This window comes from Acinonyx jubatus, chromosome E2 (genome assembly GCF_027475565.1).
Source record: "Acinonyx jubatus isolate Ajub_Pintada_27869175 chromosome E2, VMU_Ajub_asm_v1.0, whole genome shotgun sequence".
In the NCBI taxonomy this organism is placed as follows: Eukaryota; Metazoa; Chordata; class Mammalia; order Carnivora; family Felidae; genus Acinonyx; species Acinonyx jubatus.
The window spans coordinates 36,314,052-36,334,733 of record NC_069396.1 but is presented as its reverse complement, the minus strand read 5'-3'; the positions used below and the strand labels follow the sequence as shown (position 1 = coordinate 36,334,733).

The window sequence follows — 20,682 nt, the reverse complement described above, 5'->3', positions numbered from 1 at the left end:
GAGTGAAGAGAGCATTGAGAGAAGGCTTAGGAAAATAGAGAGCCCTAGCAAGTTTCTGAGGATGGGAGTTCAGCAATAAGTAAGTCACTCAGTAGAGGGAGAATTCTCTAACACCAGCATTTGTACTTCCCCACTGTTTTAATTTACAAAATATTTCAAATGCAATAGAATACCCAAAGTAATGTAACAGAAGACTTTATACCTACCACCCAGATTTGATACATGTTAATGTTTGCCTTGTGAACTTTAGAGAACTGGCCCAGCCTCCCCTCTTTTCCCCCTCCATTTTATAGCTTGTCCGAGGGGAAGTGTGAGCCAGTTTCACACAGAGGCTGAGGCAGAGCCTGCCTGGCCTTCTTCAGCAGAGCCTCCAGGGTGCAGGGCCTGGACTGATATCCACTGAGGCCCAAAGAAGCCCCATCCTGCCTCCTGGTGGTGGTTTTGCAGTAGACTTAGAAGGAATAGGCTGGTTCTTTTTAAATGTGGTATAAAATGTAAATGGTATCAAAGGATATAGAATGAAAACTCTGCCTCCCACCTCTGACCCCTAGCCTCCTCTTCACTTCCCCAAAGAGTTCAGCTCACCATTTTGAGACTCCTACCAGATCTTGTGCATGTGCAGCTACCTATTTCCAAATTCATTCTAAAAACATAGTGGCTTGACCTAAAAAAAAAAAAAAAAAACCAACAGAAAAACCCAACAAACTCTTTATTTGAAGTATAGCAAACCTATAGTAAAATGCACAAATATTAATGTACAGCTCAAATAGTTTTTGCACATGTACACACCTGTGTAACCCCCACCCAGATCAAGACATTGAACATTTCCAGTGCTGCAGAAGGCTCCTTTGTGCCCCCTTGGCAGTCATACCACCCCCCCCCCCGCCCAGAGTGGTCACCACTGTTCTTCTACCTTCCAGCACCGGAAATTAGTTTTGCCTGTTTTTGAACTAAATGTAAATGGTAGTCTGGATTTTAATCCAAATGATAGCCTAAGGATATTGTTGACATGGGTGGGGGTAGGGGAGTCATGCCCAGCAGCCCCAGGGATCTGTGGTTAGTACCGATCAGGGCTCTGGACTCCTGGGGCTGGCAGCTGGTGCCATTTTGCGTTGACCCATTCTTCCAGGTTCTGTGGAACTGTGTGTAGGCAGAGGTGATAAAGACATAGCAAGCCCAGCTGTAATGATTTATACTATTGTAGAATGTATATAAATCCCACAAGGGTGGATAAAACAGGTATGGGCACATTTAACTGATTAGAAGCCAGGGCCTAGAATAATGTTTGACATATAATGGGTTCTCAGTGAATACTGAGTGGATGAATGGGGGAGGGGGGGTAGATGAACAAATATGCAGATGGATGGATGGCAGGTGGATGGTTGGATGAGAGGGTGGGTGGATGAAGCCCGGATAGGTGATTAAACAGCTTGCCACCATTCCACAGCCTAGAGTAGTGGGAGTTGGGTCCCTTCCAAGACCTTCCCAACCCCACCCTAGCTAATTATATAGATTTCACTGACTCCATAGCACCAGTTACCATGCCTCTCTAGTCACTGTCTTGTTTGCTGTCTTGCAGGCTCTTACAGTGCTAGCCAGGGCGTCAATTGCATCCGTGAAGATGTGGCTGCCTACATTACCAGGAGAGATGGTGGTGTGCCTGCAGACCCAGACAACATTTACCTGACCACTGGTGCCAGTGACGGCATTTCTGTACGTGTTATCTAATGTTCACCCATGTGAAGAATAGCCTTGCATGCTAGGGCCAAGCGTGTGAGCCTACCAGCAGGGGGATGGGCCTGGGAGGGAGGGGTTGGCTACCTTCTGGTTCCTGCTGTGTCCCCCATCCTGCTGTCCTTACCCCATTCAGTCATCTTGAAGCTGGATATTCCTGCAGCCTTGGTTTCCCTCCAGAGTGCATACCTGCAGATCCAGCTGGAGAAGAGCCATGGGCACTCAAGGGTGCATTGGCCTTTCTCTCACTTAGTACATACTGGTGTTCCTTCTCTGCCAAGCACTGTACCAGGTGCTGGGGAGATGGTGGCAACCAAACACGTTTGGCCTCTGTTTACGTACTCGTGTTGGATCAGACTAGCCTTCATATCAAATAAATGTCTCATCACACGCTTTCAGTTTCTCTTCTGAGTGAACAGGACAAAATGCTACAGGAGGGGCAGCAGGTGGCAGGGGTGGCTGTCAGGGGGCAGAAATGTTTCTACAAGGATGGCTGAGCAGAGATCCGGAGGATATGTAGGTGTGAACAGGGGAGGCAGGGGTCAGGGTGTGTTTGGGACAGAAGGTCAACATGTGCAGAGGCTGTGAGCTGGAAGGAGGCTTTGTGTTTGGAAATGGAGAGATGAAGTGAATGAGCACCTGTAGCAAGGGCCAGTTTCCAGAAATGGGCTAGGGAGGCAACTGGAGCCCGAGTCCTACAGGGCTTTTGTGGCCATGTGAGGATTTAGGTCATTGTCCTAATAACAATGTCCACTGAAGGATTTGAAGGTGAGGGGAGTGATGTAAGGACATGGAGATAATTAGATTTGTGTTAAGTTTTAACTTTGGCAGGGAAGGGGCATGATCGGGATGAGGAGGACTAGGAGGGGGAAGAGGTGACTTGGGCTGCGGGTCAGCTGTGGATGAAGTGAAGAGGGGCTGGTATTAAAGTGTGCTTAGAAGGGGCCTGAAGTCCTGGGTCTGAGGGACCTGTGGTCCATTCCCATGTAGTATGCCTCTTCCTGTGCCTAATCAGTGCTAGGCGCCTTCAATTCACTTATTTTCCCTCCTCAGGGAGTGTGTGCTGATCTTTCTTTTAAATGGTTATCTTTGTCTTTTGACCTCCAAGGCTCTTGTTTCTAATGTTTACTGAGTGCTTTCATCCTTTCCCAAAAGCTTTCAGATGCTTTAAACTCTTACTGGAGACCACGAGGAAACAGGCCCAGTAATGTTAAGTGGTCTGCAGGCTTTAAGTCAGCCTCTTGTGGAATTTGGGATTCGAGTGTTGAGGCTGAGGTCTTCAACCGCAGCATATTCCGTTGTGTTCTGCTGTCAGAGCCCCTTGTAATTCCCAGAGAAACCCACATACACACAGAGGTCCTGGAGCAGGGGAGGGAGGTGTCTTCAAGATTTAGGGAAAAGAATCAAGTTGTTGAGCTTCTTAATTTGGTGGAGTTCTTGCAGCAAGGAACTGAGCCTGTGTGTAAGGTGGGGGCTCTGACAGAAGAGGGTTTCTTATGAACTACTGCCATGTCCACCAGTAGCCCACAGGACTCACATGACCTGGTTTCTCAGGAGTCCTGCAAACCTTGAGCCCACACAGCTGTGGAGACAACCAGGTTGAAGCACCACCTGCTGATTAGTAGATGGGTATTTTCTCCCAGTTTGACAATCCTTTCCTTGTTCAGGGGTCTGTCCAACCTTGGACAATGGTAATTACTAACAAGACAGATTTCCACTGCCCATCCCCACCAGGACAGACGGAATGAGCTTAAGGGCTGAGGTCAGAATATTATTCCGAGACGGCCAGTTTGTAGACCACTGCTTTAGAAGACCTCTTTAAAAAGTAGAAGCATTGAGTCTTTTAACTACTGTGCTGAGAACGTTAAAGCATTTTATTTTGCTTATTCCTCATAGCAGACCTCATTTTACACATGGAGAAAGTGAGGCTCAGGGAAGCCAAGGGGCTCATGTGGGCTGCACTGCAGGCAGGCAGCAGGGTGGCTGGTGAAAGGCTAGAGGTGGGGCCTCCCGGAGTATCTGCCTGACAGCCCCCAAAGGGTGCAGGGTGGTAGTATTCTTGGAAGACATGGCTTCTCTATTGCAGACAATCCTGAAGATCCTGGTCTCCGGGGGCGGCAAGTCACGGACCGGTGTCATGATCCCCATCCCACAGTACCCCCTCTACTCGGCCGTCATTTCTGAGCTCGATGCCATCCAGGTGAACTATTACCTGGATGAGGAGAACTGCTGGGCCCTAAATGTGAATGAGCTCCGGCGGGCTGTGCAGGAGGCCAAAGACCACTGTGACCCCAAGGTGCTGTGCATCATCAACCCCGGGAACCCCACAGGTCTGTGCTTCGCTTCGCCACTTTATTGGGGAGTAGGGGCAGGGCAGCCGGTGTACTACAGGTCTGGACACGAAAGAGTTAAATAATGTGCCGTTCTCTTTGCTCCCCTTTCCCAATCTAGTTCCAGATTTGTTAACATAAAGCCATAAAATCTGCCACAGGCCACCTTAGGAGATGAGCAAATGCGGGCATATTTTTTGGACAGGGTTGCATTATTATTAACACCAGTTTTTTCGGTTTTTTTTCTTTCTCCCATTCTTACATTTGCAAAGAATCTCCTTGAGGTTACTTACAACCCATCACCATTAATCATAGGCCTCATTTTACCTTTACTCCTAGTTGTTTTTCTGAACCAGTTTTCAGAATGCTGGTGTGTGCATTTTTTTCTTTAACACAGCGTTACTGTGTACTTTGAGACCTGGAAAGGAAATGCCATATTAAAAACAAAAGCAAACAAACTGAAAAAACCTGTTTCCAGAAGTTGAAAAGCACGCCTAATTTTGCATATTTTTCTTTAAAAAAAAACAAAAAAAGTCCAGCCCTGCATGTTTGGATCTTTCTGGGCTGCTGGCTTCATTTGCCCCCAGTGCTATTTGGATGCTGAGAACAAGGGCTCCTCTTTCCTCCTTTGTTGAGATAAATTGGGTCAGGGCCAAAACGCGTTGGAGTTGATTGTGGAATCTGCTTCTTTGGAACATTAAATGATGCTTCAATCAGCTGAAAGCACCACTTGAATTCCTGAGTGCAGAAAATGGGTGCGCCTGGCTGTAACACTCATTTATTTACATCAGCTCCCTGGGGGTAGGAATGCAGATTCTAGCTCTAATGCAATAGGAAAATGACTACAGCTGGGTTCTCAATCCTGGTTGCACATTAGAATCACAAAAGGAGCTTTTAAAAATGCCAAAGTCATGGCTGCATCCCAGAATCTCTGGGGATCGGGCCCAGGCATCAATATTCCCCACAGCTGATGATGAGAACCACCACATTAGGACAGTGGTTCTCAGACTTAAGCTTGTTAAAAAGCAAACTGCTGGACCCCGCTCCAAGAGATTCTGATGTAATTAGGCTAAGTTGGGGCATGAGAGTTTGTATTTCTAATGAGCTCCCAGGTGATGCTGTTGCTGCTGGTCCCAACTTGAAGTAACAGTTCCTACATCTTGGGAAATACTCTGTATACCTAGTTTATATTAGAGGGTTGGTAACTTTTAAGGCCAGGTGTTTATGCATATCTTTTCACCTGGTTCTCTGGGAAGAAATAATTGCGTCAGAGACTTTACTATTTTAGGTAAAGGGATCATGGGAGTGTATATTAATATGAGTAATTTTTAGAATAACTGTAAGTGGGCAGAGGCTGGTGTTGCTTTCTGGGGTCTGAAATGTGTGAAAATTGGTGAGCTCTTGGAAGATGGGGGATGAAAAATAGAAACTCCCTGTGATGGCCATATATCTTGTCTGGACCACACACTGACCACTTGGGCTGAAAGGTGTCAAAATGGACTGGGATATTAAACCAGGCCTCTGGGTTCTAAGATAGAAACCCAGCTCAAGATTGCAATTGGGTCATAGAACTGTAAAGTCCAGGGGTGAAGGAGCACACCTGAATCAGCATCATTGTCATAGGAACCTCGGTCCATTTCCCAGGTCTCAGTTGGAGTCCTTCTCAGGAAGGATCTGTCCTTGGTGTGACCTTCAGCAGCTCCAGCCATGGCCCACCAGCTGAGCAACCTCAGCAGAGAGCCTCACCCATAGTTTTAACAAAAATTCCAGGCCAGACTCTCTTTGGCCCAGCTTAGGTCATCTGCCCATTCCTGCACCAGTCAAATCACCAAGACTGTGGCCAGGTCTGTGTCCCTTGGCCCTGCTGGAGTGCAAAGAGAAGCAGTTCCCCATAGAATAGCTAAGCTCTGTCACTCAAAGGAGGGAAGGACACTGGGCAAACAAAGCAACAGATTTTCTCTTTGGGTTGTGGGAAATTTCCTTTGGCCTGGCCTCTGGTGAGAGGCACTTGGAAGACCCCTCTCCAGCCTTCTGTGTCAAAGCCATCCCTTCTATGAGGTGGTCTCATATCTCCCCCTGCTGGGCACAGCTGTGCCTTGGCCCTCTAAAGCCATTTATGACTGTCCCTTCTACAGCACTGTATGTATTTGTCCACCCATTGGCTTAGAGGCATGTTCTGAGTGACTCCCAGACACTGGAGAGAAATAAGCTCTGTCCTTATCCTCAGGGTTGCGTTGCACGCATCAGTGGAATTATTTACATATAGTGTGTCTGTTCCCTCTATTGAGCTGCAGGCTTTCTGAGGCCCTGGTCCTTGTTTACTTCCTTTTTGCACTCTCCTTGGCATTATATGCACATGGTTTTGATATTCTTGCTGCTCAAATCTTTGCTTGCATTCTAACAGGATAGTTTGTGGGATCAGAGGCATGGAAGGGCAAGCCCAGTAGGGTTTGCAGGCAGACTCAGCCCCCTGGGGAGCCAGCACCTGGCTGTCAGTGGGAAGAGTAGTTGGTTCCTTGTAGAATCCCGGGCTGTCTCCTTTCCAGAATCCCAGAACCCTGAACTTCAGAGGAAGCCTGGTTTGGTGCTTGCTTGGCAAGAAAAAGCTGGACTTTTCACAAAGGAATTGAGCTTTAGTAAAATAATTGGTTCATTGCTTAGATAGTTCAAAGCCGAGATCCTGGCTGAATCATACTGTGCTCTTATAAGATATATCTATTTTTTTCCATACATGTCGTTGATATTTTCACACAGAGAAGACTATAGGTATTTTTATTTTTAACAAAAAGGTAACGTATTCTATGTATATAAATAGTACCTGTGCATACATATACACATACATACAGAGTTATATGTGATATGCATAGAGACACATACATATACGTCTTTAAAAATGCTGTTTCTTTACTAAGTCAGTAAGTATTCTGACTTACTGGGATTCTGGGTGTTTTTCCGGAAGGTATGTGAGCACCGCTGATACCCCCAGTGCCACACCCATAGCAGGTCTCAGGAAACACTGGGGAAAGTTTCCATTTCCATCTTGCTGCATTTGTTTCTTCCCCATCTAAGCCCATGGCATTTCTGGTGTACTGGTAGAGTAATATTTTGCTATTTGTGCTCATTTCTGTTAAACGGGTGTTGATTATTTCCACTGTTTGTGTTGAGTCAAGTGCTCAAGGGTAGACCTTAAAAGGGAAGACTGCTGAGTGTTCTCCATCATCATCAGTGATACATACATAACTCCCACATGGCCACGAACAGGAGACACCAGAGCTGGCACACAGGCTTGTTCATTTTGTGCTTACTTTGCAAATATTTACCGAGCACCTGCTGAGTATGGGCTTTGAGGATACCCGATGAGCCATACAGACCATGTCCCTGCCTCATGGAACTTGTGTGTGCCTCTCTGGGAAGTTGTGGTAACTGTCCATCAGCCAGTGTGATTCTCTTTGTTGGTTGCTGTTGGCGTGTGGTAAGGGGGGCTCAGAGATGATTGATTTAACCCCTTCCTGCTCCTTAAGACACTATCCTCCAACACAAACATACCCCACCACCCACCCACACACACCTCTCATAAGAATAACAAGAAAGTTGAGTGTGAAACACTTCTCCCTCCACATACCTGGCATAAGTGAGTCAGACAGATGGGGCTGAGACTTGGGAGTCCCTAGAGGTTGACTACACCCTATTAGGCACAACAACTAGGGTGGTCCCTAAGGGTCATGCAGGAACACAGGACACCTGAGTGATTCTGGGTGGGATTCTTGTCCTAGGGACAATTTAAACAGCATTACAAACTGCATTCTGGTTTTGTTGGGGATTTTTTAGGTCAGGTCCAAAGCAGAAAGTGCATAGAAGATGTGATTCACTTTGCCTGGGAAGAGAAGCTCTTTCTTATGGCTGATGAGGTAAGAGTTGCCCAGCTCTCTCCTCCGTGAGGAGTGAGGCTGAGCTTTCTCTTCCAGGGGGAGGGAGCCAGGCCTGACTGTTCTGTACCACAGGGAAATTTCTAGGTGTTGGAGGAGTGATTCTAACCAAGGAGGAGGATGTTAACAACCTGTGAAACTGTGACCTAAATCATCCCTCTATTCGGTTGGATTCTTGATTATAAATTTCAGAAAGTTAACCCAAACCACTTTAAACTTTAAAAGAGGGGCATCTGGGTGGCTCAGTAGGTTAAGCATGTGACTCTTGATTTTGGCTCAGGTCATGATCTCAGGGTTTGTGAGATAGACCCCTGCATTGGGCTTTATGCTGATAGTGGAGCCTGCTTTGGATTCTTTCCCTCCCTCTCTGCCACCGCTCCCCGCCGCCCCTCACCTTCCTGCCTGGTCATGCTCTCTCTCTCTCAGAATAAATAAATAAACTTGAAAAACAACAGTGGGGTAAAGGTGTGGGGCTAAGTTCAGGGACACAAACCATATCCCTCAGATTCACTCTCCTTCCACTTAGGCCTCACAACATTGCTATCTTCCCAGCCTAGAAAGAGAATTTCTTCCTGGTGATTCTAGCAAAAGTCTCAGAGTTGAGCCTGAATCACACAGCTTGGGTCACACACCCACTGCTGAACCAATCACTGTGGCTGATGGTTGCAATATGCACATTGACCAGGCCGTATACAAGGGGCAAGCTGTCTTCCCTAAGAGCAGGGAGCAGTGTTCCCTGAGGGGAAATCAGGGGACTCTCTCTCAGGAAGGGAGAGTGGATGCTGGGTGGACATAATGCTGTGTTCCTATGCCTCCTGTGCTTCCATATCTACCATCTCATTTAGTCCTCACTGCAGCCTGTGAAGGGAGGTGGGGAAATTTTAATTAATTTCATGGTTGCCACTCCTTGAACCCCAGTTCTGGAGCCAAGGCTCCCCATTTTTTTCTTGCTTTGCAAGGAAGAAACTCAAGGCCTGTCAGATTCTATTTCACTTCTTCATTTCTGCACGATTCTGGTTAGTGGTAGCTTCTAGCATCCTGGTTCCGTTTCTTTGCTCATTAGCACCCCCCCCCCCCACACACACATAACTTACCCACTAAATTGTTGCCATGATTAGTAGATGGGCTAAAAATCTTCCTTTCTCTGTCTCTTTTTTAAATTCCAGTAGAGTTAACATACAGGGTTATATTTGTGTCAGGTGTTAAAAATCTTCATTTCTAAAGGAGAGAAGGGGCAGCAGAGTGACTTCGTGCACTAAACTCCTCCCCTTGAGGTCCAGGAAGAGGAGGGCATGAGGAAGTTCATCTCCAAGGGCAGAGGAAGGTGCTTGCCTGCTGAGTGTGGACTATGTGGACAGGGAAAAACAAAGCATGTGTGGGTGCCATTCATGTCTACAGTCTAGTGGGAAAGCTGGCAGTGAAATGAATAGAAACACAGTAGTTCCAAAGGGGGTTGGTGTCGTAAAAAGCCAGGAGAGCAACACGTTCAGCTCTTCAAGTGTGGAGGTCAGAGGATAGCTCCATGAACTGCTTCAATTATTTTTTTTAAACTTTTTAAATTTTTATTTTTGAGAGAGAGAGAGAGAGAGAGCAGGGGAGGGGCAGAGAGAGGGAGACACAGAATCTGAAGCAGTCTCCAGGCTCTGAGCTGTCAGCACAGAGCCTGACATGGGGCTCGAACTCCTGAACAGTAAGATCATGACCTGAGCCAGTCAGACGCTTCACCGACTGAGCCACAGAGGTGCCCCTGAACTGCTTTCATTATTAATCTTATGGAAAGAAGTAAACATTCAGGGAGGAAACTTGCTTGGGCAAGTAGGAGTCCTGACATTGTCACTGGTCAGATGAGGTAGAAAGGAGATCTGAAAGTTGGGTGGAGGTGAGTGTGGGTGAATGGGAGAAATCAAGTGGGCATACAACTCAAAGCTTTTCTCCTTGCGTGTTCTACAAGGTTCCTTTGGGCACATCTGCCTTATTCCTGGAATGGGCTTTGTAGCACACAGCCTGACTGCAGGTTGACCCTGAGCACCTGTGCCCTTCCTACATGGGCTCAGGCCTCTTGGGGAATATGGGTGACTGTTCCTGTGTCCCTGTTCCCCCAGGTGTACCAGGACAATGTGTACTCTCCGGACTGCAAATTCTACTCCTTTAAGAAGGTGCTTTATGAGATGGGGCCTGAGTACTCCAGCAACGTGGAGCTCGCCTCCTTCCACTCTACCTCCAAGGGCTACATGGGCGAGTATGTTGGCCCCCACCTCCTCCCACTGCCTCTGGGCCTGCCCCATACCAGATCCCCTCTGCCCTGCCCCACACTCAATCTGGACAGAGAAGGCCGCCTTTATCTATGGCCTCTGCTGACCTTAGAATCAGGAGACAGGCCACATCTCCCCAAGGGGAAGCCCTGTGACGTGAGGACAGCAGGACGGCCTTGTGCAGAGGCTCATATAAAATAAGGTCATGCTTGAAAGAAATCTGACTGCAATAAACAATGCAAATGAAAGCAGGACCTACAGCAGCTTCCAACACTAGTGTTTTCTGCCAGCCCGGTTACTGTTGCTCCAACATTGACTGAAATCTGAGGGGCCGGAGAAGGCAGGTTGAGTGGACAGATGGCATCAGGGCCAAGCTGTATGTGTACCTCACCCTAGCACTGGGGCCAGAGAGTCCACTTCAATCCTGTATTTGTTCATTTAGCTAATACTTTTTGATGACCTGCTCTGAGTCCAATACTGATCTCGGCACTGAGGATACAGCAGTGAGCAAACCACAGCAGTCCCTGCCCTAACAGCTTATGTTCTAGTGAAGAGAGAGGCAGTAGACAAATGAATAAAATCATGTGTCAAGTGGACAAAAATAGAGAAGAAATGGGAATGCGGGTGGTGGGGGTAGAGTCATTGAGGAGGAAAGAGGGAGCTATGCAGGTATCTGAGGGAGGAACATTCTAAGATGAGAGAATAGCATGTGTGAAGGCCCTGAGGCATGCCTGGAATATTCAAGGAGTAGCAAGGAAACTGGAAAAGAGTAAGTGAGGGGGAAAGTAGCAGACATGGAGGCCAAAGAAGTCATAAGAGACCAGATCATCTGGGCTACTTAGGTTATTTTTTACTTTTACTCAGAGTGAGATGGGATCTGTTGGAGGATTATAGCAGAGGCATGAACTCACCTGACTTAAGTTTTACTGGACACTGTCTGGTTGCTGTCTGGTGAGGGCAGGAACAGAGACTAGTCAAGAGGCTGTTATAGCCAGGCAAGGTATATATATGACCGTGGGCCAGGATCGAGATGGGGAGAAGATGCTGAATCCTGGATATATTTGAAGGTAGAGTGGACAGGAGTGGCTTGATGGAGAAGATGATTGTGAGACAGAGGAATCAAGAATGATTCCCAGGCTTTTTATTCAAACAATAGGAAGGATGAAGTAGCTAGCCATCAATGGATGAGGAAGGCTGTGGGTGAAGTAGGTTTGGGGGAAAGATTGGGAGTTGGGTTTTTGACGTGTTGAATTTGCAAATGCTCATTGCATGTCCAGATGGAGATGGATGTGTGAGTCCCCAGCTCAGGGCTGATAGCCAGCTGATTTAAGTTTGGGAGGTTCAGTGAATGAGTTGTTAGATCTCTGAACCTGGACATCTCACAAGGAGCAAGGTAGACCCTAGGTAGACCAGGGACTGGTTTAGGCCCTCACTGCTCAGAAGCTGGGGGAGAAGAGGAGGAACCTGCAGAAGAGAATGAGAAAGAAAGACTAGTGAGTTTACAGCTAAGGGCATTCATCCACCAACTTTGTGGGGGTTCTTTTATGCGCCAGCTGTCAGGTTCTCCCTTGTTAAGCTGAAGGCCGATGGAACCATGAAGCTTGGAGGAATATTTTGGCAAGGTCGATGGAGCTGCATCATGGGGATGATTACCCAGCTGGCTTTATTTGATGTAGGCAGGGGTTAATTTATGCTGGTCTTTCTGGTCTATACCAATAGCAGTGCTTTATCTCTGCTAGACTTTTGTGTGCTATGTAGCTCTTTTCCTAAACAAGTCTGTTCTCTATTAAGTCTTTTTTCAAACTCAGGTGTTTTTATCACATACTTAGTCGTGTCTCCATCTGTGTTATTGATTATTGTTTTTAACAGTCTGCTGGATGTTGGTATCCTGAGTTATGACCTGTAGTCTACAGATCCTGATTACCTGGGATTAGACTGCTCTTCTCAACTTGGTTTTCTGCTCATCAGCAGAGGATTAAGCAGAAAGTTGTTTCTTTCAGGCTTTGTTATGGGAAACCTTTCTGCAATACTAGAATTTATCTTCTTGCCTTGGAAAGTCCAGTCAAGAGATGAGATGGGAACTGGCCTTTGCCAGTTCAGTTCTGCAGCCTAATTCCAGTGGCATTTTATTGAGTGTTTCACTGTGTCAGGTCTTCTGAGGTTGAGGGTGTGGAGTATACAGAGGAAGGTAAGACTAGGTACCCACCTCAGGGAGTCTGCATTTCTGCAGTCTTAGTCTGAACGTTATCTATCACAGTCCAGGGAAGGAGGTACAGCTCCAGAAAGTGTGACTGCTGGGGCAGATTCAGGTTCGAAAGTTTTTGTCGTTTTTTTTTTGTTTTAACTCATTGCAGATTTCATCTTACTTTCCTGTGATTTCAGTCTATATCAAATATCTATATCAGGATCCTAGTGGTGATAAGTAATGGAAACTAAACTTGAACTGACTTTCACCAAAGAGGTTTTTTAAAAAAAATTAATATCAGTAAAAAGTCTAGGAATCTTAAAGATGTCAGTAGGACTCTGTCCCTGATTTCTTGCTTTGTCTCATTGTCTTTCTCAGCTCTGCTCTCCTGTAGGTTTCCTTTGTTTTCAGAAAGCAGAAAGTTCCAGCAAAAGTCCTCAGACTATGTTCATAAGCTCCAGTGAATCAGGTACCTACCCCTAGAGCCTGTGCAGGCTTGAATCATGTGCCCCTTTAGAACAGGGGCTTGTGTATTAGTTAGGACTCAGGCTAAGTGGCTTTAACTAAGAGGCCCAAAAATATAGTGGCTAAAACAAGTGGATCTCTCTTTGACATAACAGACCAAAGGTAGGGGAAGTCCAGGACAGGCTGTGCTCCACGAGGTCATTCAAGGACTAGGCTGGTAGGACGGCTCTGCCATATCAACATGTGGCATCCATCTCTGGCACTGAGGCTGCTGCTCCAGTGTCTCATTTCTCAGGAAATGGGGGAAAAGAAGGAAAAAGAAGAGAGCGTACTTTTTTCTTGTAAGGAAGTGATGTGGAATTTGCTCGTGTCACTTCCGTTCACCTTCCATTGGGAAGAACTTGGCCACATCTGACCACTCAGCATTAGGAATGGGGATGATTACAGAACATTCTGGCTGACCGGATTGCATTTAGTTGAGGCCTCTCTGTGACTGGCGGGTCCTTCCCCCATCTTCAACCTGCAGGTGTGGCTACCGAGGAGGCTACATGGAGGTGATCAACCTGCACCCTGAGATCAAAGGCCAGCTGGTGAAGCTGCTCTCTGTGCGACTGTGCCCGCCAGTGTCCGGGCAGGCTGCCATGGACATCGTTGTGAACCCCCCAGTGCCTGGAGAGGAGTCCTTTGAGCTGTTCCACAGGGTGAGTTGCTGTGTTCTGTAGCCCATCTGCATCCCTGCCACAACAAGGGTCATGGGTATTCATGGTGTATTCAGGATCACCATGGCCAGCCTCTCTCCACACCTCTGATAGGTGCTCGTGGTTCCTCTTGATGCCTAAACCACCCCATGAGGTTCAGTGTGAAAATGTAGTTGGGCTGTGTTCTGAAGTGGAGGACTGTCCATGCATGTGGGTGGGGGACCCCTACCCCTTCATCCCCTGTGAGCACCACAGATGGGCAGGCATCCCTGGAGGATTCTGTTACTAAACTAAAAAGGAGAAAAGGATGGGCGTGGCATTGGTTCTAGACCATAGGCCTGCCTTTGGCCCAACCAGATGTTCTCACAGCTCAAAGTAATCCAGTTAGACCCTTTCCATTCATTGCAAGTGACAAAAACCCGACTTTAACTAGTCTACACACAAAGGAATTTATGGGGCATGTAACCAAACAGTCAGTTCCCAGCCATTCTAGGCTCACATTTTTTTTTAAATTGTGGTAAAATACACAGAACATAAAATTTACCATTTTAATCATTTTTCACTGAACATAAAATACACTCACATTGTTGTGCACCCATCACCACCATCGATCTCCAGAACCTTTTCCTCATCCCAAACTGAATCTCTATACCTGTTAAACACTAACTCCCCATTTCTCCGTCCCCCCACAGCCCCTGGTGACTAACCTCTGTTCTACTTTCTGTCTCTATGAACATGACGACTCTAGGTACTTCATCTAAGTGGAACCATACAGTATTTGTCTTTTGTGACTGGTTTATTTCACTCAGCATAATGTCCTCAAGGTACATCTGTGTTGTAGCATGTGTTAGACTGGGCTTCCTTTGGAAGGCTGAGTAATATTCCACTGTGTGTGTAGACCACGTTTCCTTCATTATCAGGCCACAGCTTCCATCCCCTGTTCCAACAGTACTTGCAGAAGTCCTGGACTGACACATGTGCACCTCTGAGCCAGCCAGTGATTTGCTTTGCCTGAGTCACATGCCCTATGCATACCACATGGATTGAAAGTGGCCCCCCAAAATGAAGTGGTTGGGCCATCTCCTAGAAGCATGTTCTAGGGCTCTCTATCCAGGGCCAGGTCCACTCAGACCGCTGGGCAGGGACGAGGTTTTCTCATTTTGAGAAATAACCTCCCTCCTGGTAAGAGAATAGAAGCCATGACACAAGTTACCCAGGACCTACCTTTTTCCCAGAACTCCCTGCACTTATGGGCCTCAGGGCCCACAATAGCCTTTTGGGCTGAGCACCCAGAGAAGTTCCTGCAGAGGAATGTGTCACCCACCTCCTTGATTTGCTGTGTTCCTGCACACACAGGCTCGCTTTTTACCAGGCCACCCCATTCCCCCCCGCCCCCGTGTTGAAGGGACAGTTTCCAGTAGCTAGAGCCATTCCATGATGCCCAGAGGTGCTGACTCTTGTTTTCTGTGTCTCATCAGGAGAAAGAGTCTGTCCTGGGTAATCTGGCCAAAAAGGCTAAGCTGACAGAAGACCTGTTTAACCAAGTCCCAGGAATTCACTGCAACCCCTTGCAGGGAGCTATGTATGCCTTTCCTCGGATCTTCATCCCCAGCAAAGCCGTGGAAGCAGCTCAGGTTTGGGGTGCTGGGCCGGGGCTCACTGGATTCGCTTGGAATTGCTGGGTTGGGGGTTGGCTCTTGCCTTGGGGAGCAAAAGTGCTGGTTCTGGAGGCTCGGAATTTTTCGGACCCCTCGGCCAGATGGTGCTTATAGCATAAAGATGATGGGTCCCTGGAGGCCCAGCCCTGCAGCATGCTGTGGTGAAGGGGCAGAGATGAGGTCAGCCCCAGGCGAGTGGTGCTGATCTGGGCTCTGTTACCTCCAGTGTTCTGAAGGCAGGTGCCCAAGCGTGACATGATGCATTTAAAACTGAACCCACGCTGGGGAAGCAGTGACAGCCGTCTCTTCTGCGCAGTGACTGCCCTAGAGCAGCACTTCTCAGTCCTTGAATGTCAACACAAAATCACCTAGGGACCTTGTTAAAATGCCAGTGATGGTTCAGGAAGTCTGTGAAGGGGCCGAGATTCTGTGTTTGCAACAAGTTTTCAGGCCGTGCCATAGACATCTGCCTACTTTAAGGATCAGAAGCCAGAGCAGTGTTTCTGAAAGTGTTGTCCTTGTATCCCTTAAACCTCCTCAATACCTTGTTAAACATTCAGAATCTGGGCCCTCCCCCACTCACTCAGACCTGCTGAGTCAGAATCCCTGGTGCCTGAGAAGTCATTTAACAGGTACCCCAGGTTGTAAAAACCAAGGTGCAAGAAGCACTATGAACACAGCCCCCAAGCTGCTGTTCCCTAAAAGTCCCCCTGGGCACAGACCTCAGGGCCATGTTGTCAGAGGTTATGCAGCTTGGCATATATATAGGGGACCACCATCAAAGCTTGTGGAGATACTGCCTGGCTGTGGGGCACAAAGGAAAGAGACTCTCAGTCCTGGGCAGAGAGCGAAGTACCACAGCCCATGGCCATCCTCAAGTAGCCTGCAGGCCCCAGCTTCTAGCAGTTTCCAGTGTCCCACCCTGGTCCTTGCAGGGAGGGTGGATGAGCCCTGTCACGGGAAAGATCCTACCGTTTCCATTGTATTTGACTTTGAGTGTTCAGTGGTGTGTTTGTGCAGTGCAAAGCCGTAAATGAACTCTCAGTCCTGCCCTGCTCCCACAGGCCCATAAAATGGCCCCTGACATGTTCTACTGCATGAAGCTCCTTGAGGAGACTGGCATCTGTGTTGTACCTGGCAGCGGCTTCGGGCAGAGGGAAGGCACCTACCACTTCAGGTACTGCTGCCTCTCTGTGCCAGGGGACTGGTCCCAAGTTTGTCTTGGAAAAGACAACCTGTGTTATCAAAGAACACAGGCTGGCTTCAGACACTGAAGTGTGTGCAGCCCCAAACTCACTGTGGCAAACCACCCACCCTGCCCACTCCCATTCTGTCCTGTTGCAGAGCCAAGCCAAGACCTGGGTCTGGGGATTAAGGAAAACTGGGTAGATTCCAAGGTCATCATCTCCTTGACCACTCTGTCCCCCCCTCCATTGCCTCCATCTGTCACATACTATCTGAAGTGTCCCAGTGGGGTGTTTTCTTCTTTATTTCCATGTCCTTTTCCAACTCCATGATAGCAGCTTGCAGTACCCAGGTGCTCAGTAGCTTATCCAAAAGTCTGCAGAGATGCCACATCTAAAACAATGGAATTGGTTTCACTTACTATGACACATTTCACAGGGTGTGCCAACTCTGCCCCTGTGTGGATGACAACCCCAGGAGCAGAGCAGGCTGGAGCAGCTCAGCCCAGGTTTCCCCACTGAAGCCAGTTCTAACAGAACAGCATCTTCTCCACGCTTGGTGCTCTCAGATGTCTCCTGCAGCAGATGCTAAAAAAAGAAATGTCATGAGCTTAGTTAGCACCTGGAGCCAAGTCCTGACTCAGGTTGTGGGCAGTGTGCCCTGGATGGACAAACGTGTCTGGTTGGCCTTTCTACCCTAGTGAGGTCCACCTTGGCAGTTCATGGCTCATTCAAAAAAAAGGTTAAATTGAGAGGGCTGACTTTAAGGTGGTGAAGCAAACCAACAGTATTAGAGGAAGTATTAGTTACTATGGCAACTTGGGAGTTCTTTTGGAGGGAGAGTTGTAACTGGAGGTTCTCACTGTAAGAGAGATTTTTTTTTTTTTTTTTTTTTTTTTTGAAGAGAGAGAGAGAGAGCAAGCAGGGGAGGAGCAGAGAGAGGGAGACAAGAGAATCCCAAGCAGGCTCCACACTGTCAGCACAGAGCCCAATATGGGGCTTGAATTCACTAACCTGAGCCAAAATCAAGAGTCAGATGCTTAACCTACTGAGCCACCCAGGCACCCCAAAAGAGAAATTTTAAAAAGGCCCACCTACCAGGAAGAACATCTTGCTCTGTATCTGCAGGAAACACCAAGTCATGCTCTAGAGGAAGTTGTATACACAGGTCAGAATGTTGCATGGGCCTTCTGTGATAACGGGTGGACGTGTTAGTGAGATTAAATGCTGCCGGCATCTTACTGCTTTTGGTCATACATGTTACTTGAGTTAAAAGTAAATGTACAAATTCGGACAGGAGGTGGTTCAACAAGTCAACAAGTTCCAGGTTTTGTCCAGGGGCTGGTGTTATCGCAGTGGACAAGACAAGCCTTCCGCCTCCCACACTGTTTGCCCACATTGTCACAACTGCAACTGAAGGAAGGAGCTGCCAGGTTCATTCCTCTCCCCTTTTCCAAAACAACTTATGTCCAGGCTGATGCTATCTTCTTTCCTGACAGAATGACCATCCTCCCTCCGGTGGAGAAGCTGAAAACAGTTCTACAGAAGGTGAAGGACTTTCACATAAAGTTTCTGGAGAAGTACGCATGAGGATTGCTCGGGCCCCAAGGGAGACCCAATTGTCAGGCCTTCCTCCTGATGGCCCGCCCACACCAGACTGAACTTGCCTTCCCCAGCGACTCTGCCTCAGGCCTCACAAAGGCCACTGGTGGCTTTTGTTGTCATTTTGCCCCAAGAGACTTCTTTCTTTGTGCCTTGATGTTGGGAGCACTTCTCTTCTGAGCAAATGTGAATTGGGGATATCTTAGAAGCCCTGTTTTTGTTTGTTTGTTTTTTGTTTTTTTAAGCAACCAAAGTAGAGGGGACTTGCTCAGCACATGTGGCCGGTGTTCTCTGAATCCATTATTGTGCTATTGGAGAGGCTATTTGGGGTTTAAAACAACCAGGGTATGTATGTTGGGTGACATGTTTCAGATCTGAAGAAACAAGAAGGTGCTGGGAAATGTATGATAACCATGGCAAGAAGTGGAAATCCTAAACTCACCACCGTGATCTGTGAAATAAAACCATTAGCGGTGTGAAAATCTAGTTCTTCAAACAGGAGAGCCTGGAAGTCCACTAGAGGCTCAGAGAGGGCCCACCATTCTGGCTTGTAGGCAGACAGTCTATCTCTCAGACAAGAATGGTGAAAGCAGTCGCATGTGGGTTGGACTAGATGCCAGGCTAGGTTGTGACAGGTACTGGGGGCAATGGCCAAGTCAAAGCGTTCTGCAGGGGAAGAGTGGGTGCAAGCCAGGCTCCAAGTTGAACCAGGTCTCCACTTGGGAGCGCACATCAGGTAGTGAGGACTCTGCAACAGGTAATTGAGCAACAGGTAATGAGGGCTTTGGGGGTGAAACGTTCCCTTAAGCATGCTTAGGTTGGGACCCCCATCTGGGAGGTCTCCCTGGACTTCAGGGACACAGGGTACAGCCTGTCCCAGTCGCATGGAGGCATTCTGCCTGCTGATGTGTGGCTCCATCCTGCCCTTAGCCAATAGCTGTTTTCTACCAAGGGCTTGATTTCCACACATCGCCCTCTGTTGGTGACAGCAGGGACAAGGAAACACTGAAGATGTCCACAAATGAGGGAGGGGCATCCTCAAGGACTTGACCAATCAAGCCCCCTCCCCCTCCCCCAAACAATCCCCTCCTGTAGTGTCCGTTGTTTCAAATCAAATTCAGTCCATTTCCTAGCTGATAACTGGTCAAAGTGCCTGGTAGCTTGGCTGCTGTGGGCGAGTACATGTAATTGGATTCGAAGTTTATAAAAGTATTTTAACTTAATGCCAAGCGTTTTGCCTCACGTTTGCTGCTGGCTCCCCTCCCAGACTCTGCAGACTGTGCTGTAGCATCAGTCATGTCTCCAGCCAGGGGAGTATCCTCCACCAGGCCTGCTGCTTCCCTGGCATTAGCAAACCTGGGTCAGGACCTGACCCACACTTTGAAAACAAGTGGGTGCCATGGGAGCAGCAGGCTTATCTGAGAGCCCCTTCATTAAGAGACCCTTCCTACCATTGGCCTTCCCCAGTGGGCAGTGAGGGAAGCCAAGGCCAGCTATAGAGCCTGGGGGCCCAGCAAGTCCCAAATTGGAATCAAAGGAGCTGGAGAGACAAAAATGAAGAGAAGTGAACTTTGAAGGCAGCCTCCTATGCTGTAATTTCCACGCTTGGGCCCGTGCAGGGGAATATGATAGAACACTACAGACTGCCCCTACTTGCTAACATTACAGTTCCTGTGAAGAAAGTAGCCACAATCTACAGTAACAAAGGGAATGTTTGGGAACTTTTCCTTCCTTAAAAATTGAGAAAATTGCACTTGTGCTTGTTGGATGGCACATCAACCAGAATGTGTCCCAGAGTTGTGAGGTTTCTGGTGGAGAGGTTACATAGTAGAAGCTAGTCTATTTTTTATATTTTTGTAACAATTGCTTTTTTCATGAGGGGATGAGGGGGTTAGTATTTGTAGTCTTAACGAGTCTAGTAGTTTTTTATAAATCTCTTCAGATTATAAATAACATAAAAACTTTGCAACGTTTACATGATTTTTTAAAAGATGCTGTATGCACTTGGTTTGCTTTTAAAATAAAAATGTAATAGGTCAGCTGGTTTAGGAGGTTAACTTCATTCAGGGTAGGATTGCTGATCATGATAGATTTGATTTTTTACAGACTTTATTCTGGCATCTTGTTTGGGTACCGCCAGAGAAAGTCATTTGTCATTTGGGGTCGCACTTAAATCTACACCTGCAAAGTTTTTTGTTGTTCATCTAGGTCCGCACATGAGGAATGCCAGACTGTACCTCTGGTGGTTGATCACCTTGTACCCTGAGGCCCAGCATGTTGCTGTCCCAGTGTTGTGTGATTTTGCAGGAAGAGCTGACAGGCCTGCCTGTCCCTGTTTCCCAATTTAGATTCTCATAGGCATCTCCTGACAAAGGTACTTAATGATAGCTCTGCTGGAAATTTCTAAACAATAAAATACATGTCCAAAATGGTGATGGTGTTTAACTTTCCTTGTAGTTTAAAAGTCAAACAGATATCACTAATTATACATCTTCACTCTTTGTAATTTAATGGTCCTAGCACTAGAATGAACATTTTCCTCAAATACTACAAACTTCTCTCACAATTTCTCAGCTTTTAGGTGTCAATCCTCAGGACCCTGAGCTGCTTTTTGTTGCTTGAGGTAGGAAAACATAGATTCTTGAAAT

General features: G+C 47.3%; 1 protein-coding gene across 1 annotated transcript in view; it reads left to right on the top strand.

Moving 5' to 3' along the window:
- Positions 1 to 20,469, top strand: part of GPT2 (glutamic--pyruvic transaminase 2) — a 33,862-nt gene extending 13,393 nt beyond the window's left edge. Inside the window, exons 5-12 of the mRNA XM_015062062.3 lie at positions 1,580 to 1,713; positions 3,821 to 4,064; positions 7,893 to 7,972; positions 10,093 to 10,229; positions 13,419 to 13,593; positions 15,069 to 15,224; positions 16,313 to 16,425; positions 17,932 to 20,469. Of these exons, the coding sequence (XP_014917548.2) occupies positions 1,580 to 1,713; positions 3,821 to 4,064; positions 7,893 to 7,972; positions 10,093 to 10,229; positions 13,419 to 13,593; positions 15,069 to 15,224; positions 16,313 to 16,425; positions 17,932 to 18,022 (1,130 nt within the window). The 3' untranslated portion in view covers positions 18,023 to 20,469. The remainder of the gene's footprint in view (positions 1 to 1,579; positions 1,714 to 3,820; positions 4,065 to 7,892; positions 7,973 to 10,092; positions 10,230 to 13,418; positions 13,594 to 15,068; positions 15,225 to 16,312; positions 16,426 to 17,931) is intronic.
- Positions 20,470 to 20,682: the final 213 nt, after the last annotated feature.